A 26,298-nucleotide genomic window follows, 5' to 3' on the forward strand; every position below is an offset into this window, starting at 1 on the left:
ATCTGAAAGTAGAAACAACTTGGTCATGGTCAGACCTCTGGTCAGCGTTGGGCTGGGACACCCCCACGAGTCTGCTGGCCTTTAGTCCATCTGCACATGGTTCCTTGCATGGCCCCTTGGACCCCATGTGTGTGCAACCCGTCATTATTTGCCCACCCACTGAAAAACCCTCCGTGAAAGCCCCATACTGAGCACATTCTCTTCATAGGGTTTGTGCCAGAGCAAGGATGACCCTGGGATTGAAGGAGTTCAGCCCGTAAGTTCCTAAAGCAGAGTCACCTTGGTTGAGGCCACACTCTATTCCTATTTCTGGATCCCTAGTCCAGAGGCTGACTTAGGGCCCTGTCAAATTAGGTTCTTCTTTCTGCTTCCTGAGAGTTTGATCAGACACGAGGGGCTGTGGAATGAGAACAGAATCTCTTCAGTATGGCCACACTGGGAAAGAACAGGGACCAGTGTCCTCAGGCCTGTCCTTGGGCGGGGGGTGGGGGGTGATAATAGCTCTGGGACTATTCCACGGATGGACAGAAGTGGGACCATGATCTAGCAGTGGTGACGAAGCCCGAGTCTAGTTGATTGTTGTCTCACAGCTGGTTCTGCGCTGTCCTGACTTGTGGAAATCCTTGCTGATGGAGGAGCTACGGGGCTTAGGTCATGAGAAGGTTACATCTGGCTTGGGGTGGAGCCAGGGTCTCTAAGCAATCAGGGCTTGCTGTTTCTGGAATGTTAGATAAGCTGGGAAGGACTTTGAAGAAGAACAAGCTGGAGGGGTAAAGTAGAGTCACTGAGGACAACAACCCTGGTCCCTCCTCAGGGGATCAAAGGATGATTTCAAAGGCACCTGCCCTGCCCCGCTTTAGGCTCTCCTGGGTAGCAGAGCTGGGCAGGTTGTGCTAAGGGGCTTGGCATGTATAGAAAGGTGAGAAAGCCAGAGTGCTGGGGGCTCACCCCAGTCTTCACCCCAGGGGTGCCCTGCATTGCCAAGTAAGAACTCAGGAAGCACTGAGTGCCTTTGTGAGTCCCAAGCACCACCTCACCGCACAGGGACAGATCCACTTGAAGCCAGTGACTGGGCTGTGCGAGACAGCAGGAAAAGACAAGGTGTGCAGAGAAGGGAGTTTATTTAGATCACAGGCCACTGTGAAGGGGGGTGGCAGGCAAGCTTCAAGTGGGGACTCACACCAGGTGGCGGGTTTAGTGAGGGTATGGAAAGAGGGTGTATGGGGGCTGGGGATTTAGCTCAGCGGCATGAGCACCTGTGTTGCAAGCAGTCAGTCGTGAGTTTGATCCCTGGTACCGATAAAAATGAAAATGACAAAAAAAAAAGAAAAGAAAGAGGGTGTATGCAGCAAGGGTGACTGGCTAAGTCATGTCCCCCGCAGATGGCTCAGCACTGCCGATCTCCCAGGAGCGCTTGTCCTGAGTTCAGGGCTCTGTGTTCACAGCTGTGACTCTGACAACCCCACTGCCTAGGGCCTTTAGCTGCAGCAGAGAAGGTAATGCACAGGTCTATGTATGTCTTCTAGAGAAGAGGGGTCAGGACTCTTTGGAAGGTAAGAATGGGACTTTCTCATCAGCAGTTTTGATCCCACCTGGGACTGCCTAGGGAGAGCGAATGTCTAAGTCTAGTTCCTCTCTTCAGAGAGTCAGCCCTTGTTGCCGGTGTGGCCACTGTACACTGTTCTGCTGAACTTGAGGCTGATTTGAAGCCAGATCCACCTGTCAGGAATACTGGGAGTGGAAACATTCACACCAGCTCTGCCCCTGGCCCAGGCCTTGCCTTCTGTGCGCCAGCAGCCTGCGTCCTTCACCACTGCTGGGAGGTGGGGGAGGCCAGTGCCACGGTGCTCGCACTCCTGCCGGTCCTTCGCACAGATGGCAAGGAAGGGTAGGGTCCGACAGAACTGGGCCATGCCTGGAGCCTAAGGGCAGGTGAGGCCTGCAGCCCCATGTCACCCATGGCCAAGCATCTAGGGGTCCTGTAAGCAGCAGCTGCTGGATGTACAGGCTCGTCCTCAGGGCCCCTGCAGCACCCTCTTCTGCAAAGCCTCTTTGGACCACCCCAACCTGGAGGAGTGGCTTGTGCCTCTGTGAAGGACCCTTCCTCCTGGCAGGGCCACCCCTGAGTCCTGATGTACATGTGATAGGTGGGTATCATGTCCATGTCAGCTGTCAAAGCCAGCCCTCACCCCAACACTCAGCTCCAGGGAGATACAGCCTGGACTCTCATTCCTCCTCCACTGAGTGACCAACTGGGGACACAGCTAGGCTCCAGCTCCTCTTTTTTTGTTTGTTTGTTTGTTTGTTTTCTTCCTTTTTATCAGTACCAGGGATCGAACTCACGACTGCCTGTTTGCAAGGCAGGCACTTAGGCCGCTGGGCTAAATCCCCAGCCCCTCCAGCTCCTTTGATTTAGGAACCTGCCCGTGAGCCCCATTTCCAGCCCTTAAAGCCTCCAGAAAAGACCCCTACTCGCATTTCATCTTTCCTTCCAAAGGCACAGAGCAGCAGTGGCCACGGGTGTCTGCAGGTGTCAGCACACGTGCAGCCTCGCAGACACGTGTCTTCCTGGGCAGAGGCAGGGGTTATTATGGGACAGGCCATGCAGATAATGCTCAAGGCCGAGCTGTCAGCGTCCTATGCAGAGCCACAGCCATGTACAGGAAGGAGGAGGGGGTGTGGGCAAGGCAAACCCCTGCCACTGCTGCTGTCACAGGCTGCCCAACTCAGGGTGGGCAGGCTGGGTGACCTCCAGCGCCAAGTTTCCTGTCCTCTCTTCAGCCTCTCCAGCTGAATGACCAGTTAACTGTTGCCATCCCTCTAAGCATTAGGGCGACAGAGTCATCAGGGAATTTCCTCTGTTTCTGGAAGTTACCAGAACTTCCTGGCCCTCAATAAGGGAAGAGGAGGAAATGGGATGAACACAGCAGGTCAGTAGGACCTGCCTTAGTCAGTGTGCAGGAACACGGGAGGAAGGGGGCCTCCATTTGAGCAGAGATCCCATACTGATATTGACTGTGCAGCTCTGCACTGTGATCTTGTGACAGGACCATGTGACCAGCAGTGACCAGCACGAACAGCTGGAGAGCAGATGAGCCCTTCGTAAGTATAGACTAGAATGCTGATTCCACAGGAGAGGAGTGTGATTGGGAGGAGGAAGGGGTGCTTTTCTGGGAGGCTGGGGACAGAAGGTGTGGTGAGGATGTCCTGGGTGTAAACATGGGCAACAATGTGGAGAAGGGCTGTGAGCCCTGAGAGCTGGACGGCTATGCCTGTGGTGGAGAGGTTGGAGGCTGTCACAGAGGGAGAGGCGAAGGGTGTGATGGAAAGGACTGGGGCAGAGCATGGAAGTGGAAGTGCCTACCTCTTGCCTGACCCTGACCCTGACCTGGTCATGTTCAGAAAACACAGGGTTTGTGTTCAGACCTCCAATGCTGGCCCCACTATCGGACTTCATGACTGTCATGGATATTTTTTTTTAAAGACAGAATCTTCGTATATAGTTCAGGCTGGCCTTGAACTCATGACAACCTGCTTCAGCCTCCTGTGTGCTGAGATTCAGGCAGATGCCACTACGCCAGGCCCCACATTTTTACCTTAACACGGGGTTATGTTTTTTCTTTTTGCCATATTGGAGACTGAACCCAGGGCCTTTGCACTGAGCTATATCTCCAGGCTTTTGGTTGTTTGTCATGTTGAGACAGTGCATTGTCAGCTTCCCCATCACTGGAATGGAAATTTAAGTGAGGAGAGGTTTATCTGGCTCTGTTTAGTGGGTTTAGTCCTAAATCAGCTAGTTCTAGAGTTGGAAACAGCATGGAGGAAGTGTTTCAGGCAGTTGAGTTAGACAGAAATATTATAGGCAGTCAGACAGGGCTGGGCTCTCCAAGGAGCCAGTGCAGAAGACCAGATACCTTGTGACTTTGAAGGATAGAGACACCTGTTGTGGAACAAATCTCAACATAAAAGGCAAAACAAATGCAACCATACCCTAAGTATAAACATCAGGGATTGATATTATAAATAGGTATCAATCACCTTGAGGAAGCCAGAAGGAGCCACTAATTCAACCCCTACAGGCAAAGTTCCTGTTCCCACTTGCTTCCCTTATTGGATCCTGATTTAATTGATCTTATTTGAGCAATTATGCTCATAATCTTATTGGTTGACCATAGCTCTGTACCACCTCATGCCCAACTTGCAAGTTCCATTTTTCCCCATCTTGGGAGCCCCCTCAGCTCATGGTTTTGCAACACAGAATTTCAAGACGCGACAACAGGAAATCAACGTGTGTGTGTGTGTGTGTGTGTGTGTGTGTGTGTGTGCATTCTGCTCTTAATCTCCATTGTTGCTAAAATTGATTCTTTGATTTTAGAGAATATGAATCCATACCAAACATCTAATAGATTGAGTATTTCTTTCCCCTATATCAGAAGGACCAAGGAATTTATTTTATTATGTGTATTGATATTAACAGCTATATTTTTTGTATCAAGGATCAAACTCATGACCTCACGCTTGCCAACCAGGTACTTATGCCACTGAGCTAAATCCCCAGCCCTGAACAGCTACTTTTAAGAAAATAAGACATTATGGTAACCATTGCTGAATTTCCATTGTTTTGGTTTTGAAGTCCAAAAATACTTTTATTCTTTTTTTATTGGTTTTAGGCTTCTCTATTATTTGATTTCAATATGCACAAAGATATGGACAGCTATTTTGAAGAGAACAAGAAACATTATGGTAGCTATCGCTGATTTTCCTATTGTCTGGTTTTGAAGGCCCATAATACTTTCATTCTTTTGTTTTGATCAGTTTTATACTTTTCTGTTTTGTTTGAATTCATTGTGTGTGAAGATATGGACAACTGTTTTGGGAAGAACAGGAGACACTGTTCTCCTGGCCATGGTTGATTTCCTGGTGTCGCGTCTTGAAATTCTGTGTTGCTTGCATTGTTTTGTTCTGATCTGCTTTGTTCTGTTTTGTTTTGTTCTGTTTTCTTTTAAGATAGATCAAAAAGAACGTATCAGAAGGAGCTGGCTGGGGAAGCTGCTTAGTTTATGGTGGCTGGAGCAGAACCCAGGGACAGTGCCAGAGAGGAGGGGGCAAGGGACCACATACAGACCCAAGGTCACATGCTCATGGCCTAACCAGACATAGCCCAGGGCATGATTTACTAATTTGTTACCAGTTTTCCCCAAAATGAGACCAGGTCTAATTTAATTTTTGCTCCATCAGATGCAGTAGGGCTTGTTTTCAGAGGAAGTCTTATTTTTTCATGTACAAAAATCCACATTTATTCATGAACAAAAATCTACATTTATTCAAATATAGACATGTCCTCTTCTTCGGGAACATCCTAACTCTCTAAACCCCAAATTCCTGCCTGAATTCCCAGTGGCTCCATTTCCTGTAGAACCATTGGCTCTGGTCCCTCAGTCCAGCAATCGAACGCTCCTCCCATGAGCTCATCGTGTCCTGGAGCCTGTGTGCAGATTCACATTGGACACAGCTGTTTGTTATCAGTGGTGCGTTATTTGTGCATCGTATCTCTACTTCAGTTGGTCATTCAGCAGTGAGTCTCAAATTCATCCGTTTATGTAGGCAGGTTCCCCTCACCCCAAAGTTGCGCGCTTGGGTATTTAGAAATACCTAATTATAATTTATTTATTTATATTTTAAATATTAATTTCTTTTTTTTTTTTTTTCCATTTTTACCGGTACCAGGGATTGAACTCACCTTACAAGGCAGGTGCTTATGCCGCTGAGCTAAATCCCCAGCCCCTTGAATATTAATTTCAATAAAAATTTTGTTTATATTTAATTATATATTAATATTACTTTATAATTCAATACATCCATTGTGCATTGCAATAAGCATATGAAATGTTTTCTTTGGGCTGATGATCTTTTTTTGTTTTGTCTTTTTCCTTTTTACCAGTACGAGGGATTGAACTCACAACTGCCTGCTTGCAAGGCAGGCGCTTATGCCGCTGAGCTAAATCCCCAGCCCCTGGGCTGATGATCTTAACTGGGGCTTATTTTGGAGGCAGGGCTTATATTATAGGTATCCTGAGAAATCATGGTAGGGCTTATTTTCCAGTTAGGTCTTACTTTGGGGGAAAGGTGGTAGGGTTTTTTGTTTTGATTTTTGTCTTTTTTTGGAGACAGGGTTTCACTATGCAGTTCAGGCTGGCCTTGAACTAACTTTGAGCCCAGGTTGGCCTTGAACTCAACAATTCTCCTCTCCCAGAGTGCTGGGCTTACAGGTTGTGTGCCACCCTGCCTGGCCAGGAAGTTGACATCGTAGACTTACCCATTAACAGATAGGGTCCCTCTAAATTGCCCAGGTGAGGTTCGGACTTGTTATGCTGCTGCCTCAGCCTCCCATACTGCTGGGATTTTAAGTGTGCATCACCCTAATTAGAAGATAAGCAGTAGCGTGATTTTTCAAGCAGCAAGCTGGACTCTTAGATTTCCTTGGTTAGGGATTTTGGTAGAGAACATTGTTTTAAAGCATTTGGTCTCTCTCTCTCTCTCTTTTTCTCTATACTGGGAATCAAACTCACAACCTTGTGCTTGCCAGGCGCTTTGCTGCTGAGCTATATCCCCAGCCCTTTCACCATGGGCTCTTTGAGGGCTCACCATGCAGTTCAGGCTGGCCTTGAGCTCACTTTGTAGCCCAGGCTGGTCTCAAACTTGCAAGAATCCTGCTGCCTTTGTTCTTCACAGAACAGTACGCTAATGCAGGGAGAGCTGCTATTGTACGTGACCTCTACAATTTTTTTCCCCTTCTTTTCTTTTTTCTGATACCGGGGATCGAACTCGTGACCGCCTGCTCGCAAGGCAGGTGCTTATGCTGCTGAGCTAAATCCCCAGCCCCTGACCTCTACAATATTTAAGACAATTCTATTAATTGCCAACATATGCTCTGGAGACAGAAAGCAGACCAGTGAGTGGTTTCTAAGAGGCCGACAAAGGAGTTAAATACAATGGGCAGAGGAAAATATTTCCTTTTAATTGTGATGGTGGTTATTGAACCACAACAGTTATTAAAACTCCAGAACTGTGCACCAAAAAGACTGAACCTGGGCTGGGGGTTTAGCTCAGTGGCATAAATGCCTGCTTGGCAAATGAGAGGTCATGAGTACTATCCCTGGTATAAAAAAAAAAAAAAAAAAGAAGACTGAATCTTACTATATAAGCCACACCTCAGTAAACCTGATCAGTAAAAAGAAAAAAAAAAAAAAAAAAAAAAGCCCAGAAACAGAACCCCTGGGTGGTGGCTTCTTTAGCCATTTGGAGTCCTGACCTTGAGGTGGGCCCCTGTCATGCTGGCCTCTTGTGCTGGCGCTTGGACCGAGGCATTTTCTTCCATCCCTAAGTCCCACGGGGCCTACCAGCCTGCTGGAGCCATCTCCCTTGAGGCTGGAGGTATCCCAAGAAGGGGACCAGCTGGGGAAAGAGCAGCAGGCTGAGAGGAAGAAGAGGCACAGCAGTGGCAGAAGGGAGAAGGCAGCTGGTTGACTTTGCTCCCTGGGGCATGGCAGAAGCTGGGAAATGACCCAGAGCGCAACCTGCTCTGCTTTCTAGGGTCGGTGGCTGGCTTTCTAGCTCCTTCACAGGCATGATGGTGCAGGCCGGTAACCCCAGCACTCTGAGAGGTTGAGGCAGGGGGATCATAAGTCCCAGGCCAGCCTAGGGAATCAGTGAGATCCTGCCTCAAAATACAAAAGGGGCTGGGATATAGCTCAGTGCAAAGGCCCTGGGTTCAATCTGCGGTAAAATACGATTATTGCCATTTTCTATACGTGAGATCTGACTACATTTGTTAAGATCTGACTAGGTTTGTTAAGTGAGTCTTTTTTTTTTTTTTTTTTTTGAGCTAAATTCCCAGCCCTTATAGTAGCACAATTTGTAAAAGCCAGATCCTGGAAACAGCCCACATGTCCATCAACTGGAGAATGGATAAAGAAAATGTGGTTTTTATACAATGGAGTACTCTGCCATAAAGGAGGAATTTACATTTCCAGGTAAATGGATACACCTTGAGACCCTATTCTTAAGTGAAATAAATCGGGCACACATGTAAATACAGCATTGTTTCTTTGGAGAAACCTAAAGTATAAACAAGTACCAAAAGGTATAACAGATGTTATGCAATAAGAAGGAAATGTTCAAAGGGGAAGGGAAACAAAGAAGGGCCTGGGGGAAAGGAAAGAAGGGAAAAGTAAAAAAAAAAGAGAAAAGAAGGAAAACATGAAAACAAAGCTTTTGTAAGTGGGGAGAGGAGGAAGGAGTAAAAGGGGAACAGGAAAAAGAATCAAGTTACATCTCAGCACTCGGGAGGCTGAGGCAGGAAGATCGTGAGTTTGAAACCAGCCTGAGTTACAAAGGGAGCTGAGTGAGCCCGTCTCAAAAAGACAAAAAAAAAAAAAAAAAAAAAAGAATCAAGTTGTATCCTGTACAGGTACAAATTCTTTATGATGAAAGTGACCATTATGTGTATCTAAATTGTACCAATGAAATCTGATTGAAAAAATACCATGGATCATAATGTTGGAAGGAAATCAGAAACACAAACTTAAATAGCACATGCTTTCTCTTATACAAGAAACCCAAAGTGTAAGTAAAGAGCAAAATAGAAGCTAATACAAAGTAGGGAGACAGCGCTTTCTCAAATGGGAAGGGGATCAAAAGATGGGGGGGGGGGAAGGAAGGGAGGGGTGAAAAAGGAATGGAGATTGTGTTATGCACATGCATCAAATTCACGCAGGGAACACAGACCCTGTGTACCAAACACATGTACCAATAAAAAAAATTACTTTCCTAGTTGCAATAAACACAAACATTTACTGCAAACTAAGATCGTGTTTTTCAAAAGTTTCTGACAATTACCCTCTGTCACGTATGTATTTCACATCGTCAGTATCTGCACACATGCATGTAACACATTCCTTACGCAAACCAAGTCTCTTACATACGATGCAGTCTATTCTGACCTTTTCCAATGGGAAAACATCTGGTTATAAACCACTGAGTTGTTTCCTGACCTGATGTCGCAGTGTGGGTTTAAAGTAGGTTGATCATGTTCAGCCTCACTGGCAAAACTTTCCCCCTTCCAAATTTAACAGGAACCCGCTCGGAGCGGGTGTATGGCTATGCACACGTCTGTGAGCCTGTTTGTCTCAGGCGACATTCCTGTCAGCTCACAGTATCTCCAAGGGGAGAGCTCAGATTAGGCTTGGAGCAGAAGATGCCCGCAGACCCCCAGCCAGTGCACCTGTTCCCTAGTTGCCCGGGTAACTGTTTCAGTTCTGGTCGCTCCTGTCTTAGAAAGGGCTGGTGACTGTGATGCATGTCATATAAACTGATCTCCAACTGGCCAGCCACGCTTTCTCGGTACTTGCTGCTCGCTTACCCCATATAAGCCCTGGACCACTGGATTTTGGGCCTGGTATTCTGGGGATGATCCCAATCAGTGCCCGCCAATGTAAATAAATCTTCCAAATCCTGAGTGTCATTTCAGTGTTTCTACTTGCTGTTGTAGGCTCTCCGACCTATGACAAGAGGATTGCTTTTAGTTTTCTCAAACTTGAAACTGGAGGGTTGATCAACCAAATGGGAATTTTGGTCCTAAGTGCGAGAGGAGCTGGGTGAGTGCACCTTCTTAAAGGGCAGAATGCGCCCCACAGACACATATTCTCTCAGGGAGGTGGGGAACTGCCCCAGCAACTGTCTCTGTTCTGTTTTCTTCACAGCCACAATCCCTGGGGCCCATTTCTCGACGGCAGGGAATCTTGGAGAGGGACAGGAGAGTGGAGCAGGGACTGGCTAGGCAGTGCTGTGGGAAATCAAAGGCGTCCGCTGGCATGCTCACTTACTTCAGATGAGAGACCGTAAAGCGGTTCTGCTAGATTTTCTTTTTAAAAAATTTTTATTGGTATATATTCATCACACAGTGCTCACATTCATTATAGGGAATCTGTGCCTGTACTGTAGAGAATACAGCTTTTTTTCCTATTCCCCTTGTAGATTTTCTCCTTTGAATGCTTTTTCAGGCAAGCCTCAATTGGAAGGTTTCAGTATGAAGTGGGATGGATCCTGTGTTCTAAGTAAGAGAAGACAGTACCAACATCTGCAGTCTGGGAGAAAGAACCGATTTCAGTATGCACAGACCAGGCCGGCAGAGCGGCGGGGGCTGGGCGTGGAGTGGCAGGAGCAGGGTGTCAGGGTAGCTTTGAGCTGGCTCATTTTGGCAGCTGCATGATGTAGTTCTGACCCACACAGGAACACTGCTATGGCTCGGAAAGTCAGCAGATCTGTGTTGTCACCCTTTCCTCTCGGAAGTCATAGCTCCTGTTGTTACATTTGGAATTGTTTGATGGATATTTGTTTTTATTTTTCTTAATTTTGGGGGGGGGCACCAGGGACTGAACTCATGACCTCGCACTTGCCAGGCAGGTGCTTATGTTGGTCAGCTAAATCCCTGGCCCTGATTTTTTTTTAAAACAGGCTCTTGTTATTAGCTGGCCTCAGCCTCCCAAGTGTACCACGATACTTCGCTGTTTGATATTTATTTTTCTTCCAAATTCATTTTAATGTTTGATAGACACTCAAAAAAACAGCTTAAAGCTGGGCGTGATGGCACACACCCGTGATCCCAGCACTGGGGAGGGGAGGCTGAGTCAAGAAGCTCACTTGAGTTTGAGATCAGCCTGGGCTACAAGGCCAGTATGCACTGCATAGTCAGACTTTTGTCTTAAAAAACACAAAAAACAAAAACACCACCTTAGCTCCTAAAACTGCTAAGTATATTTAATACTAAAGTATAAAATAATCCACATGCAAACTAGATATGAATCTTATGAAAAGTATATCTTTGCAAAATCAGATCATAAAAGGAAATACTTGAAATAGTTACAATTACTGAGAACTAGGGGCTGGGCATGGTGAAGCATGCCTGTAAGGACAGTGATCTGGGAGGCTGAGGCAGGATGGTTGCATATTTGAGGCCAGCCTGGACTATATACTGTTTCCCTGAAAATTGGACCTAGCTGTAAAATAATCAGCCTCGAAAACCAGAGACCAAAAACACCAGCATGTTGACCTCTCTTTGCTTACCTGCCTTGCTGGGCAGCCACCAAGCAGGAACAGTGATGCTGGGGAGGCATGGATAGCCTGATCTAGGCTGGCATTTTTTGAGACAGGGTTTGCTATGTAGTCCAGACTGGCTTTGAACTTGCAGTGACCCTCCTGCTTCAGCCTCCCAAGTGCTGGGATTGCAATATGTGGTGCCAGGCCTGGCACACACCTCTAATCTAGTTTTCAATGCTGATTAATTTCCAGCTGTGTCTTATTTTCAGGGGGAGACTAATGAGGCCTTGTCTCAACAGCTGCCCCCCAAAATTAGTAACTTTTTTTTTTTTTTTTTTTTAAAAAGAGAGATTGGGGCTGGGGGTTTAGCTCAGCGGCATAAGCGCCTGCCTTGAAAGCAGGCAGTTGTGAGTTCAATCCCCGGCACCGATACAAAGGAAAAAGACAAAAAAAAAAAAAATAAAAATAAAAATAAAAAAAGAGAGATTACTCAAGCAATGTGCCAAAAAACCCAAGTGGTGTCTCCTCACTTCTGTCTAATTGTCTATCTTTTGGTGGTAATGGAGGTCAAACCTAATGGAGCTCTACCACTGAGCTGCATCCCAACCCTTCTCTCTTTTTTTTTTGAGACAAAGTCTTACTGGTTGCCCAGGCTAGCCTTAAACTTTTGATCTTTCTGCTTTTGCCTCCCACATAGCTGGATTACAGGCTTGTACCACTGTTGCCTGGTTAAACTCCACTGCTTTAAAAAGTAGTCTTGGGGCTGGGGATTTAGCTCAACGGCATAAGCACCTCCCTTGCAAGCAGGCAGTCGTGAGTTCGATCCCTGGTACCAATTAAAATGAAAAAGACAAAAAAAAAAAAAAAAAAAAAGTAGTCTTAACCAGATGTAGTGGTACATGCCTGAAACCCAGCACTTGGAAGGCTGAAGCAGGAGGATCACCACAAGTTTGAGGCCAGCCCAGGATATACAGTGAGACCATCTCAAAAAAAGTACTCTTAAAAAAACAAAAACAAAAAACAGTAGCCTGTTACACTTACCATACAGTTACTACTCCATACCAAACAAGTGGTATCAATCTAGATGGTCAGTGCCTACACTTTTTTTAAAAATCACAGCACAAGAGGATCAAGACCCAGTGCAGAGTACTGTACAGTGGCATATGCTGTAATTGCAGCACTCAGAGCCTGAGGCAGGACTGCCGAGAGGTTGGGGTCAGTCTGGGCTATACAGTGAGTTCAAGGCTAGCTTAACTACAGAGACCCTGTGTCAAAAAACAAAACAAGCAAAGAAAAAATACAATGCAAGGGCTAGGAAACCTAACTGAATTAGTAGAAAGATCCAAGAATAAGCCACTTCAGGAAAATTACATTTCATGGGAACTTGAAATAGCTTGGGGATAAAGCAGGTCTGAGTCCTGTCTCTAAGGTGTCTGTTGTCCCTAGCTCTGAGAAACTTCACTGAAAGCTCCCTTCTGACGCCTGATGGATTGAGATACAAACAAGGAAGGGGAGAAGGGAAGAACCAGTGTGTTTACTCCTCCATAGGTAATCAGCTGCTTGGAACCATGAGCCCTGCGTGTGGACAAGCAATTCTGTCTGGTCACTGGCGGCGACTCTGATGGGGAAATCATATGATGGTTTTGAGCTTCATATTTTATTTACAAGAAAATGAAGAGTATCCTCTGTAAACTCTAACTGGGGGTATGAAAATCAATACAAAGACAAGGTGCTGGCTCCAAGGTGCCGGCTGCATGGAGTCCATGCCGCTGTCCCTTTAAAGAGGATTTTTGTTACTTGAAACAACAAAACAAAATCCCACAGGATATCTTCTTGCTGCACATGTGACAGCATTAAAAATAAAAATGACCAAACTAATTCTCAGGTCAAAAATCGTGGCGAGCAGGATGTCACCTTGTTGCAGTGACATCCCAGGACTCAGTACTCATCCAGAGTGTCTGCTCGGGGGATGGAGAGGCCTCGATCCTTCAGCGCCTGCACCTTCAGCTTCTCCGCTTCCAGCTTGGTCTGCTGCTCTACTCTCTGCTCTTCCAGGATCTCCTCGATGGACACTTGCTGGAGGGGTGTGTCGCTCTCCTTCTCCAAATCCTGCAAAACAGGCAGCTCTAAAACATCCACCTGAAGCCCAGGAAAAGAAAATCTCCCTGCTCCACAGACACGTGGCTCCTGGGTCAGGGCTAGGCAAAGGCTTGGCCCAGGGACACGCACTCTGTGTGTACGGGGCCAGCATCAGTGTGCACAGCAAGGACACAGCTTAACCAAAATCCCACGGTAGCCAGGAGTGACTTCAGTCAGGTGATAACTTTCCTTTAACATAAAATTATTAGCGCTGCTTATAGGTAGCTATCTCCCTACTAGTACAGAATCCAAGAAAATTACTAGTAAATTTTATACTTTGAAAGTCAGTTAGCCGGGCGTGGTGGCTCACACCTGTAATCCCAACACTCAGGAGGCTGAGGCAGGAGGATCGTTAAGAGTTCGAGACCAGCCTAGGCTACAAAGTGAGCTCAAGGCCAGCCTGAACTGCACAGTGAGACACTGTCTCAAAAAGAGAAAAAAAAAAGTCAGTTTAATTTGACAGTTTTTGCTCAGAAAGAAGGTAGAGAACACGATTCCATGCCTAATGGCAATAAACTGTTCCTCTGTGGCACTAATTAGGCACACCTATAATGAGCACCTTCAATGGAAACAAGTCTGTAGAAAACTTCATCAAGCAGGGTGTGGAGGCATACTCCAGTAACCCCAGCACTCGAGAGGCTGAAGTAGGAGGCTCACTGTGAATTCAAGCCTACACAGTGAGTTCAAGGCCAGCCGGAGTTACACAGCTCAGACCCTGTCTCAACAAACGAACAAATAAACAAACAAATGTATAGTAGCATTCTGCGTTTTCTGTTGTTCTGTAACATGAACAGCCTGTACAGATAGTGTTCCTGTTCCTTCCCTTTCTCTATAGGTGTGCGACAACACTGACGCATCATAAACTGTGCTGTTTTGGCCTGGATTCCAACTGTCACATGCTGCTAAGGTCTAGAGTCCTTACCAGGTGGCCTCTCATTAGGTGCTACAAGGGGTCACACAGATGGCTTAGGCCATCCCGACCCCATCAAAAGTTAAGAGCAGTCAGCAAAATTGTTTTGTCATCTAAACCTCACCAGGCTGGGGCTATCAGCCAGGGCAAGACAGTGTCCTCCGCTTAGTGTACTTGCAGCCTTCAGACCTTGTAATGTGTCACCCGCTGAGCTATGTATGTGTGACCTTGGGCTTATTACTTAAGGCCGCATGCATCATCATCCTTGAGGCAGAATCTAGAGTCCTAGGCTTTGCAATGTTTCGGGAATGCAAACCACTTCTGGGCAAGTTTCCTTGGCGCTGGTACAGTTTCTTCATGCTGACTTCTGACCCACATAACTGCGTAAGCATTTCTGTCTCTCCAGTGGCATCACTGTAAAACTTTGCACTGTTCAAACACATGGACAATGACAAAAAAATCCACATGAGGAAGCTCCAGGAAATGAAGACTTTTTTTGGTACCGGGGATTGAATTCACGACCTCGAGCTTGCCAGGCAGGCGCTTACACCACTGAGCTAAATCCCCGGCCCTGAAAAATGATCTTTTTTTGGTCTTTTTCCTTTTCATTGGTACCAGGGATCGAACTCACGACTGCCTGCTTGCAATGCAGGTGCTTATGCCACTGAGCTAAATCCCCAGACCCATAATGATGAATCTTCTTTTTTTTTGTCTTTTTCGTTTTTATCGGTACCAGGGATCGAACTCATGACTGCCTGCTTGCAATGCAGGTGCTTATGCCACTGAGCTAAATCCCCAGACCCATAATGATGAATCTTTAAGAACAGGTTTTCTGGGCTGGGGATTTAGCTCAATGGCATAAGCGCCTGCCTTGCAAGCTTGAGGTCATGAGTTCGATCCCTGGTACTGATAAAAGTAAAAAAAAAAAAAACAAAAAAACCCCATAAAAACCTGGTTTTCTTTCCTTCTTCTCTTGGCTCCCACATATACACCATCAGAGAGACCCCTTCATGTAAGGTAACTTCATTACTGCAAAACCGACCCACACCCATGTGCATCATGAAGTAGCTCCTCTTGACAGCACGGTAATATGCTCCTCTCTAGAAACTGCATTTGGGAAAACAACTGAAAATCCGCCATCCACCCAGCATGCATGGGGGGAGCTCCTGTAATACCTGGGGAAACCACGCTACAGTCCTTCGCTGGCCCCTCAATTCTCGGGGTCCCAGGTGCTTTACTCGACCTTTATATAAGACAGCAATTTCTGCTGCTTAAACAAGTGGAACAAATGAGACACTGAACCAAATGCACCAACTGCAAACATATATATATATATATATATATATTTGGTCTGTTTTTGAGACAGGGTCTCACTGTGTAGTTCAGGCTGGCCCTGAACCCATTTTGTAGCCCAGATTGGCCTGGAATTTGAAGCAATCCTCCTGTCTCAGCCTGATTGCTGGGGTTACATGTGTGTACCACTAGGCCTGGCTTGAGTTTACAGTTCAAAGGACATTATTTAGCTGGTTCACAGGAAACCGAGTTCAAAGGAAATTGGTCAATTCTGCATTCATTTTTTCCAAGTCTAGCCAGAAGGTTAGGGAGGAGATGCCAGCTATGCAGTTTAGGCTGGTCTTGAACCATGAACTATGTAGCCCAGGCTAGTACTCATGACTTGGCCTCCTGAGTGCTGACACTGCACTGTGCATTGCCATACCAGGCACCCTATGCCCCTTTTTAGTGTCATTTTCATACCCTTCTTCTGTTCACCTTTGCACCTCTAGGCTGGCTCTTAGCCCTGGTGGGTTATTTTCTTTTACTTGATCATTTTATCTGGCTGGTCTATTTATAAATAAACTACATTAAATTCCTACAAAATGACACATTAAAAAATAGCCACAAACCAAACCACTCCAAAGATTTCTGTAAACTAGAGACTTCTGGGAGAACATGGCGGACAAATAACAGCAGCCACGGAGGCTCTTTGAGATTACCACTTTAGAATCCAGGAGCGGTGCCGTGTGAGAAGTCCTACATGAGGGGAGATGCACCCTGCCGACCTAGGAACGAACTAAGCTGAGAGAAACCAACTGGAAATGCAATACTGATGCTATAACAGGGACAGATAAAATCTCAGTGAGGAAGCTGGATCCCACGGCACTGGAAGCCGTGATTTGAATTTCCTGCTGCCGATACTGCGTCCCAATCCGCACGGCAGGGAGAGAGGCACGCAAAAGCTCTGAGAGCTGGAATCGGTGAACCAAACGGCATTGAAAGCAGGACTGGCAGGGAGCCCTGCATCGACCTGCGGTGAGTGAGAGAAATGGGGACCCTTTCATAGACTGGGAGGCTCCAACAGAGGACATTCTGGGAATGAGCAGACTAGGCGGAAAAGGGCCCTGCAGTGACTTAAGTCGCATATTCCCCTCTCAAGCGGGAGTGGTGGGGAGCGCTTGGACTGGTGATGCCACGGACTAAGATCCAGTAGGCTAGCCCAAATCAGGTCCCTGTGCCTGGCGGTGCACCCTAGCAGTGAAGCATTCAGTAAGTTGACCTGGAGGGGCGGGCCCAGCAGAGGCTGCCCAGATCTGTGTCTCCCTAGTACACTGCAGTGGGCGGGAACACCTAGCCAGCGGATTCAAACAAACTGTAACAGACAAAGAGAAAAAAAAAAAAAAAAAAAAAAAAAAACCAAAACTGGGCCTCCTACATATGCTTGTATGGAAGGAACAAAAAGTATGGGAAAAGGGAGCAACAAGAAAGGGTCCTCAATCCCCAATCCTGAGAACACTGATGCAGGAAAGGTAAATGCAAAAGAGAATGAAGACAGAAAACGCGCAATATCAAACACGGCACCTATAGACATAAAGTGGTATCTCCGGAGCCTCATAGACGAGTTCAAAAATGAAGTATTTAATGAAATAAAGCAAGAAATAAGTAGAATAGTTAGAGAAACGCTAAGCACCGCCCAAGAAAAAACAGATGGTAGAATGGAAGAACAGAAAAAAAGGGAGAATTGTTTGATGGAGAAAATAGAGAAAACATAGAATACGTGAAGCAGGTTCAAAGAGATTACCAGGAAACTAAACTCTATTGAAAGCTGGCATAACAGCTTGAAAGAAACTAAGGACAGATTATCAGAACTGGAGGACAGATTTATAATATGGGAGCATGAAATTAAAAACTTCTTAAAAATAACAAGAAAACAAACAGCAATAATATAAAAACTATAAGATGATAAGAGATCTATAACTTAAGAATTAAGAACATAAAAGAAGAAGTAGGGACTCAAACAAATGAACTACAAAAGCTATTCACAGAAATAATCCAGGAGAATTTCCCTAATTTAGCAAAAGGTAAAGATACTCAGATATATGAGGCATACAGGACCTCAGCCACCTACAACCCAAACAGTGCTACACCCAGGCATATAATAATCAAAATTCCAGAAGTCCAATATAAGAACAGAATATTAAAAGCCATCAAAGACAAGAAACAGATCAGTTACAAGGGAACACCCATCAGAATTACAGCAGACTTCTCGGCACAAGCCATGAAATCATGAAGAGCATGGGGGGAAATAATTCAAGCTCTGAAAGATAATAAACTCAGCCAAGATTGATATATCCTGCACAACTGTCCCTAGAAATTGATGGAAAAATAAGGTACTTCCAGGATAAAGAGGAACTAGGGGAATTTGCAACCACCAATTCAACACTACAGAGATTACTGTAGGATATTCTTTTTTTTTTTTTTTTGTCTTTTTCGTTTTTATCGGTACCAGGGATCGAACTCACGACTGCCTGCTTGCAAGGCAGGCGCTTATGCCGCTGAGCTAAATCCCCAGCCCCTACTGTAGGATATTCTAAAAATGAAAAATACCAAGATTCCAGAAACAGTGGCAGAGCAGCCACAATGAATGGAGCAGAAAGCGAAATGAAGAGGACAAACTGACAACTAATGACAGAAAAAGAGCTCAACAGAAATGAGGCAGAGAAGGTTGGATGGTAGGAACAGCCATTTTGGAGAAAACAAGACATCATAATAGGTAGTGCTGATTTAATATCCTCTTGTTGTGAAGTCCCATCAAGCTTTTGTTCTTCTGTCCTCCATCGGTTTTAATGTGTTGTATCTTATTGGATTTTATTATATGTGATAATATAAACAAAAACTTTTATAGACAAGGAGATTATACAGAAACCATTGTTCATTTTCTGTTAGTTGATTCTAAATACCCTGTAATACTGTCATTCTCTTGAATGGCTTTACATTGTCTTGATATGTTTGATGCTACAGTATACAAAGTTATAGCCAAAGATTTTAAGGGAAGAGACACTATGGTAACTACTATTATGTTGAGATTATCTTGTGGTGAAACACTATTTTGCTTAAATGGCTATGTTTTGATTTGTGCTGTTTTGTTGTTATGCCCTCTTTTTTTTTTATCTCAATCTCCTTTTAATTATCTACTTTTTCATTTTTATCCCTTTAATTAAGGGAAAAATAAATAAAAAGGATATATTATAGTAACCCACTTTGATTTCCTATTAACTTGATTTGAAACTCTATTGCTCTCACCATCTTGTTTTAACTGATTTTCCTCTATTCTGTTATGCTTGATAGTACCAAGTTTGAAAGTATAGGCAACAACTATGAAGACAGTAAGATTAATTGTGACGCCCATTCTGGTTGACTATTATCTTCTTTTGAAGTCCTCTAATGTCTCCAATGTTTTGGTTTTATTGGTCTTATTCTTTACTGTTTTTTTCAATTTTATTATAACTGATGATATAGGCAATTCTTTTTAAGATACCAAGAGGCATTATGGTAACCATTGTTGATCACCTTGTATTTTGTTTTTACATTATGTATTATGTCCCTCCTTTTGATTTGACTGACTCTGTCCTGGTATGTCACATTTGGTTTTAATTTCTTTTTTTTTTAAATTTTTTTTTTTGTCTTTTTCTTTTTTATCGGTACCAGGGATCGAACTCAAGACTGCCTGCTTGCAAGACAGGCGCTTATGCCACTGAGCTAAATCCCCAGCCCCCTTGGTTTTAATTTCTTCAAAAGAAAAAAGTAGTAAGAACTGTGGGAGTAATAAAACCCAAAATGTAATTGTCATTGTACAAAAGAAAGGAAAAGAAAGATCTCTAAAAGATATAACTGCATATATATTTAAGTATATAAGATAGATAACCATATTACTGAGTTTTGTTGGATCATTGAACAAAATTGTTTGCAGTCTCACTGTTTGAAAGTCCCCTCTATATGCTTTAATTTTGTAACTTCAACAACTACTTCTAAGATGACAATATGTAATTAACTAGTGATTTCCTACTGTTTATTTTTTCTGAAATTCTGTATAACTTGTACCCTTTTTCTGTTTTTTTTTTTTTCTTTTTTCTCCTTAAATAAAATTTAAAAAAAAAAAGATTTCTGTAAACTAAATTAAGGTAGGGCTAGGTATTGGGGAACTATCAAAAACTTAAAACAGAGAAAATGTCAAAATTTTGGGTATAGAAAAATAGAACAGCTGGTTACCAGTCCTTCCTCCCTGCCTCCCTTTTCCTCTCTGGGGCGCTGGGGATGGAACCCAAGGCCTCACACATGCCAGGCTGCTGCTCTACCACTGAGCACAGTCCCAACTCCAATGCTTAGTTTCAATTATTCCTGTTCTGGCAACTAAGTAGTAGGAGCAGGGCTTGGTTAAAAGTTTAAATAAGGTACTGGTTTTATTTTATTTTATATTTATTTTAGACAAAAGGTCTTTGCTATGCAGTTCAGGCTGCCCTGAAGTTACTATGTAGCCTAGGATGGTCTGGATCTTGCAGTGGGCCTCCTGCCTCTGCCTCCATGTGCTAGATTACAGGGGTGCACCACCACGCCCGGCCAAGGTACCATAGACCACAGTGACAGTATTGCAGAAGGCTCAGAGCCTGTCACCTGACAGCTGGCTCTTCTGGCACAGGTCCAGATGCCTCCTGGTTGAGCCAAGGATTTGTGCGAAGCTGAGATTCATCTTCAGGTCAGGTAGCAGAAGGGATTTTCCTACATATTCCTTCTACTTGTCCTCTTTAAAAATATGAATACACTGGATATGCAATGTTTGTTCTCTCAAATACAGATAACTGACTTTATATGGTGAACTACTTGTAACTAATTTAAATAGCTGCGAGATATTCCAACGTATGTGAATCATACTCTTGTAACCCAACATACATAAATCAAGCTTCTTCAGTTTTCTGCTATTAGAGTAACAGAAATACTGTATTAATGAGCATATTTATGTAAAAGAAATTTTATTTTTAGATAGGGTATCATCACTATGCTGGCCTTAAATTCATTATGTAGCTCAGGCTGGTCTTGAAATTGTGGTGATCTCCTGCCTTAGTCTCCTGAGTGCTGTGATTACAGGCATGTACCACCACACCTGGCTAAAACAAATTTTGTTTTTTTGAGACAGAGTCCAGGTAGGCCTCGAACTCATGGCTATCCTCCTTCCTCAGCCTTTTGGATGCTGTGATTACAGTCATGTGCCACCATTTCTGGCTCCCACCTTATTTTTTTTTTTTTTTTGTCTTTTTCCTTTTTATCGGTACCGGGGATCGAACTTACAACTGCCTGCGTGCAAGGCAGGCGTTTATGCCGCTGAGCTAAATCCCCAGCCCCTATTTTTTTTTTTTTTAATATCAGGTAAAATCAGTATTTTGGGGCTGGGGATATAGCTCAGTGGCACAGTGCCTGCTTGGCAAACATAAGGTCCCAAGTTCAGTTACCAGTTAAAAAACAAAACCAAAAACAGTATTTTACGAACAGGATCAAAATCTTTAAAATGCCAAGAAGTACTAAAACAAAGTGGATTATTCTCAGTAGCTTCCCTAACTTAGTAAGTGCCTGTGAGAAACTAGGTCAAATGTAGAAATTATCTTTCTTCTCTTAAAAAGACAGAAAAAAAAACCTAACTAGCATGAGTAGCAAGATCCACAACTTAACAGTTTTCACTTACTATTTCTCCTAGGAGGACCACATTTTCTCCTCTGACCACAAAAATCCCTCGAGGAATATCACCGTATTTTTTGCCCACATGAATACGTTCCACAGTCTGATGTAGCACTAAGTTAGCTATAAGTGCACAGGGAAGAAATACAGATATTTAGTTCATGTTACTGGGGAAAGGTCTATAAGTTAATACGTTATGGCATTCTGAGGAAAAAAACACTTAGCTAAACAAAATTTCTAAACTTTCTAATTCTGGGAAAAACAAAAACTGGAAATAATCTTCTGTTTCACTAACACATACCATTTAGGAAATCTCTGAAGAACTGCATACTGAGAGTACTTGGGATTATGTTGCACTAAATCATGAATGATAGCACAAATAAGTTATGAAATATAAATTCCTTTATTAATTGCTAATAACATGGCTATAAGAACATATGTATGAACAGGAATTTAGAAAACTTGAGCCTAAACAATCACCAAAATTAAACTTTTTTGAAGGAAATAACTTTTTCTGTTGCATGGTATATGTATATGACTTTAACCTAGTGTTGATATCCATGGATTATGATTCAGGAAAAATATATTTTTTTCTACCTAGTCAGAGAAACATATCTGGTAATCTGAATCACAATACTCCTTATACTTCAAAGTACTAAATAAATTTTAGATTTAGACTCCTAATCTGTTTTGAATAATTATTTTTGTCCTTTCAATTTGTATTACTTGTATTGCTTGAAGCAAAGCAGAAACCTATGTCATATCCATTTTGTTTCTTTTTCTGAAAAGGGGTTTTGGTGTGTGGCCAGAGTGGACATGAACGCCTACACTCAAGTGACCGTCCTACCTCAGCCGCCTTGGTAGCTGAGACTTCAGGTGCATGGCACCATGCCCAGCTATTTATATCTTTTGTAATTCTCATGTTTCAATTGTTTTTTTCCATGCTTAAAACTAGATCTTAACAAGTATCTAACAATGTAGATACAACTGAGAAGTTCTTAAAACAGAAACAGATAACTTTAGAAAAATACAGACTGCAAAACAAAATATGTAGACTCTTTTGAGTTAGCTGGATTTCTATACATAAAATATCAAGTTTAACATTAATAAAAAGCTTCAGGAAATGCCTTTCGCCCACTTTCCCTGGACAGGGAGGGATTACCTTCAGTGCAGGAAGTGCTTTGAAGAGTAGGAGCACACAAGCCAATGCACAAATGAGCAGCCTTTGCAGTGGACTGAGTTTATTTCTACCACTTGGCTCCCTCTAATGGGGGAAATAAAAAAACAGTCCGAAACCAGCTTAGAAATATGTGCCTGTAGATATACGAGCTACTGAAACACCCAATCATAATGTAGAAAACAATGATTTACTCACTCAAAACAGCTCCATTATGCCAGACATATGTAGAAAAGGTGCAGATAAACTTTTAATATGAAACAAAAAAATGCAATGGGTGGCTCTTACTATCTAGAGAATTAAAGGGGACATCCATAGTTAATACGTACCAAATTGATCAATGCTTCTTAAAAAGCCTATAAGTGTCCTTCCATCTCGAAGCAGGACCAAATGTTTTTCTGAGGAGAGGAAAAAAGATCTTCAACATGAATGCTGTCTGCTTCAGGGAGTTTCTAAGCTAACAATAAAGTTAATAGTTTAAGCAGTCCCATTTCCCTTTGGGCTGCAGTTCAGGTGGAGCTCACTGGGAAAATGGAAGCAGTGTCAGGGCAGCGCTATGGATTACAGCTTGGTGAGGAGTGCATGCAGCTTGGTTAGTAGAGGACAGGAAGCCAGCTGACCCCACCTCATGTTTGACTCAAACCCTCTCAGTACCACAGTGGTTTCTACATCTGCAAACTAAGGAATTTAGTCTAGATGATCTTCTCGATCCTAATCCTAGAATTTGTTTTCTTTCAATTTAAAATAATTTCACTGGGGATGGTGATATACACTATAATCTCAGCTAACAGGGAGGCTGAGGCAGAAGGATTGCAAGCTGGAGGTGGGCCTGGGCATTTTAGCAAGACCCTGTCTCAAAAACAAATCGACAAACAAAACTGGATGGAGGCTCAGTGGTAGAGCCTTTGCCTAGCATCTAAAAGCATTTTATTTTTATTTCTTCTTGGTACCAGGGATTGGACTCCCAACCTTTGCACTTGCCAGACAAGCACTTGTGCCACTCAGCTAAATCCCCAGCATCCCTTGCCTAGTATTTGTCAAGGCCTGGGTTCAACCCTTATCATCAAAACAGAAAGAAGGCCTCCAACATTTAAAATGAGAACATGATAATAGGCTAGAAGAGAAATTCAATATTTATTGGAAATTATATTCCGTCCCAGGGTCTGACAATTCATAAAATCAATCTAATGAATTTATATGCCTTGTAGGGGAAGACAAAAGGAACTACCTATTCTGATTAGCACAGCAGAATAAGCAAAAGGTACAGGATAGCATGATGAGATGAGCAGGTGTAGTTACAGAAGCAAGAGTAGCAAGAGCAGCCCTCTCTGCATAGGTAACCATGAGACGGGATTGAATGATGAGAATAAGCCAGTTATTGGAGAAGTCAGAATCTCCAGTCATTGATTTATTTAATGTCACGCATAAAATACTTTCCAGATACAGAAGACAGGGCAGTGATTTTTCCCCTGAAGGAATTTATTGTCTTCCTTGGGCTGTAAATAAATATCATAAGCAAATAAATCTTAATTATATGCGACTTTAGGGAGAGAAATTGTATACACCTGGAGGTAATGGAGTTGGACCCTGAAAAGTAAGCTTTAAAAGCCATGAGAAAGGGAAGGGAAATCTGCAATTTAAGCAGAAGTTAAAAAAAGATTATATGTCCATTTGTGTGGCTAAATGATGTAGGGATGAAGGGAAACAACAGGAGTTAAGGTCAGAAAAGTATCAGGGGAAGCTGGCCATGGGAGTGTACTTCTGTAACCCCAGCTCTTGGAAGGCTGAGGCAGGAAGATTGTTGAGTTTGTCAGCCTGGGCTATGTAGTGAATTCAAGGCTGATGTGGGCTACACAGCAAGACCCTGTCACCAAACAAAACAAAAGCAGAAAAGCAACAGCAGTAATGAGGCTCAAGTCCACTCCTACGAGACATCCTAGGGATTCAGAGAAAGCAGCAGATCAACCATGCAACTCAGACCACCTGTTTGGGGAACAGCAGGAATCACAAAATCAGCGACCAGTGTTAGAGAAAGCAAGAAAACGGAATGAAGAATCCCGTGGTGATACTATCACAATGCTACAGAGCTGAGAACTTAAGACGATCTCAGTGGTTGGAGCTTCAGCAGTGTGCTGACAGCAAAGATCAGACCACATGGGCAACCAAAGGTGGGTTCTTTAAGGTGGTCAGGAAATACGGTCAAAAAGGGACTACTCAAGACAGTAACAAACAGGATTAATGCCTGGGAGAAAAGAGACAGAAGACGCGAAAGGACAATACTAATGGAAGAAGCTTCTAGAAGCAGTAGGAAGTGTATTACAAAAGAACTACTTATTCAAATGAGGAGGTGAAAATACAGGAAGAAGGAAGATACCAGAGAAAGTTATGAGTGCTAAGCAGAGAGAGAAGAGTATACAATATTGCAAATAGTTTTAAACTTTTCAGTAAGGAAAGGGCTTGAAATCTACAAACAGGTACAGGTTAGAGGGCTTGGCAAAATAGCAGGATGTTAGGGTATTGCTCCCCAGCCTTTTTGGTACCAAGGACTGATTTCCTGGAAGACAATATTCCTAGGGTGAGTGGACTACAGGGGGATGGTTTTGGGATGACTGTAAAGAGCAAGCAGCCAAAATCCCTCCCCATTGCAGTTCACTGTAGGCTCATGCTCCTAGGAGAATCTAGTGTCACCGCTGATGACGGGGTGGAGCTCAGGCGCTAACTTGAGCAATGGGCAGCAGCTGGAAATACATGGGCAGCTTTGGTCCTGCTGCTCACCTCGAGCAGTGCAGCTTAGTTTCTAACAGGCCTCAGACTCTGCCATGGATCAGAGACCCCTGTGTTAGGGGCTTCAACTCAGATCTATGACGGATAAGGGGCACCCTCAAACGACTAAAATATAGTTATTTCTTTATGACTTAGAGGTAGGTTTATAATGTGGTTGTTATAGTATTTGATCCAAATTACACTAATGATCTCAGATAACTATAAAATGAGAATGTGAAAGTAGATTCACGCTAACCTGCAGAGTCACAGTAAATAGGAACACAGGCAGGTGTTTTCTTAGTAAAATAAAATTATCTAACAGAAGAAAAAGTTCGAAGTGACTTTTCCTGGGAAAGTCAGTGTATGTCCGGCACACTAACACAATCTTAAAAGTGCTAATGAATCTCAAAATCCAAGGGCATTTGCAAATGGTTATACAACAGAAAGCCCAGTTTTCTTAATGTTTGCGTGTTTTTTAAAATGAATTCTTCCTGTGTGCACTGGTACTTCAAAATACTGCAGTTAGCAGACAGTGGACGCGGGAGAGGTCTGCGGGTCACCTTCGAATTCGGGCCTCCGCTCCGAGAATGAAAATCCCACAGCGAGTGCTCCTCAGCCCAAGCACTGGCGTGGATGGTGAGGGGCGGAGGCCGTCAAAGCGGACGCTCAGATTTGAGCGCAGAGCACGGCGCCAGCCCGGGGTTCTCTCGACGAGCTCCCTCCGAAGAGGCGCCCGCCCGGGAGGAGGTGAGCTACTCACTGTCGATGTCCTCGATGAGGCTGGCGGTGCCGGGCATATAGTTCATTTTGAACTCAGATGAAGTTGTAATGGACAGCGGAGGTGGGTCAGCACGCCTGACACCTCCTTACTCCAACCGCAGTCGCCGCCTTGGCGGGACCGGGAGCGGAACGCCGACCCCAACCAGCAGATTTGGCCCAGCGAGCCGCGGCCCGGGCCTGCCGGAAGCGCCTTCATATTCCCCACCTACTTCCGGCTACAGCCTGCTCGTCTCCCGGAAGAGGTGGGCCAGTCGAGCATCCGGGTACACGGCGCTACCAGCCCCGATAAGCAAGGAAGAGGCATGTAGAGTGCTGGAAGGTAGGAAAATGTATATTCCCATTTAAGGAGCATGGCCCCTTGCTCTTGCGGTCTTCTTCCCGAAGTCCTGGAAACTCCCGTGGTGGTCTCAACGCTCTGTGCTCCGCGGCA

General features: G+C 44.1%; 1 protein-coding gene and 1 long non-coding RNA gene across 2 annotated transcripts; one reads left to right on the top strand and one right to left on the bottom strand.

The window, feature by feature from the left end:
* The first annotated feature begins 483 nt into the window (after window positions 1–483).
* LOC134473939 (uncharacterized) lies at window positions 484–13,993 on the top strand. Its single transcript, XR_010044442.1, has 4 exons — window positions 484–3,102; window positions 7,886–8,033; window positions 9,551–9,656; window positions 12,646–13,993. It is a non-coding gene; the product is annotated as an uncharacterized LOC134473939 (long non-coding RNA).
* Window positions 12,736–26,279, bottom strand: Lsm1 (LSM1 homolog, mRNA degradation associated). Its single transcript, XM_003462879.5, has 4 exons — window positions 25,849–26,279; window positions 22,655–22,723; window positions 21,156–21,271; window positions 12,736–13,206 (listed from the first exon to the last, which is right to left on the bottom strand). Exons 1-4 carry the CDS (start codon window positions 25,892–25,894, stop codon window positions 13,036–13,038), a joined length of 402 nt encoding a protein of 133 aa, XP_003462927.1. The 5' UTR covers window positions 25,895–26,279; the 3' UTR covers window positions 12,736–13,035.
* Window positions 26,280–26,298: the final 19 nt, after the last annotated feature.

This window comes from Cavia porcellus, unplaced genomic scaffold (assembly GCF_034190915.1).
Source record: "Cavia porcellus strain 051 isolate PalLab524CR breed Dunkin Hartley unplaced genomic scaffold, mCavPor4.1 scaffold_29, whole genome shotgun sequence".
Taxonomy (NCBI): domain Eukaryota; kingdom Metazoa; phylum Chordata; class Mammalia; order Rodentia; family Caviidae; genus Cavia; species Cavia porcellus.

Excerpts from the sequence above, each read along its gene's own strand:
- Lsm1 (XM_003462879.5), bottom strand. The coding sequence starts at position 25,894 with ATGAACTATATGCCCGGCACCGCCAGCCTCATCGAGGACATCGACA. Across the intron at positions 21,272-22,654 it reads AAGAAGCATTGATCAATTTG|CTAACTTAGTGCTACATCAG; the intron begins GTACGTATTAAC and ends GTGCACTTATAG. Across the intron at positions 13,207-21,155 it reads TGGTCCTCCTAGGAGAAATA|GATTTGGAGAAGGAGAGCGA; the intron begins GTAAGTGAAAAC and ends CCTGTTTTGCAG.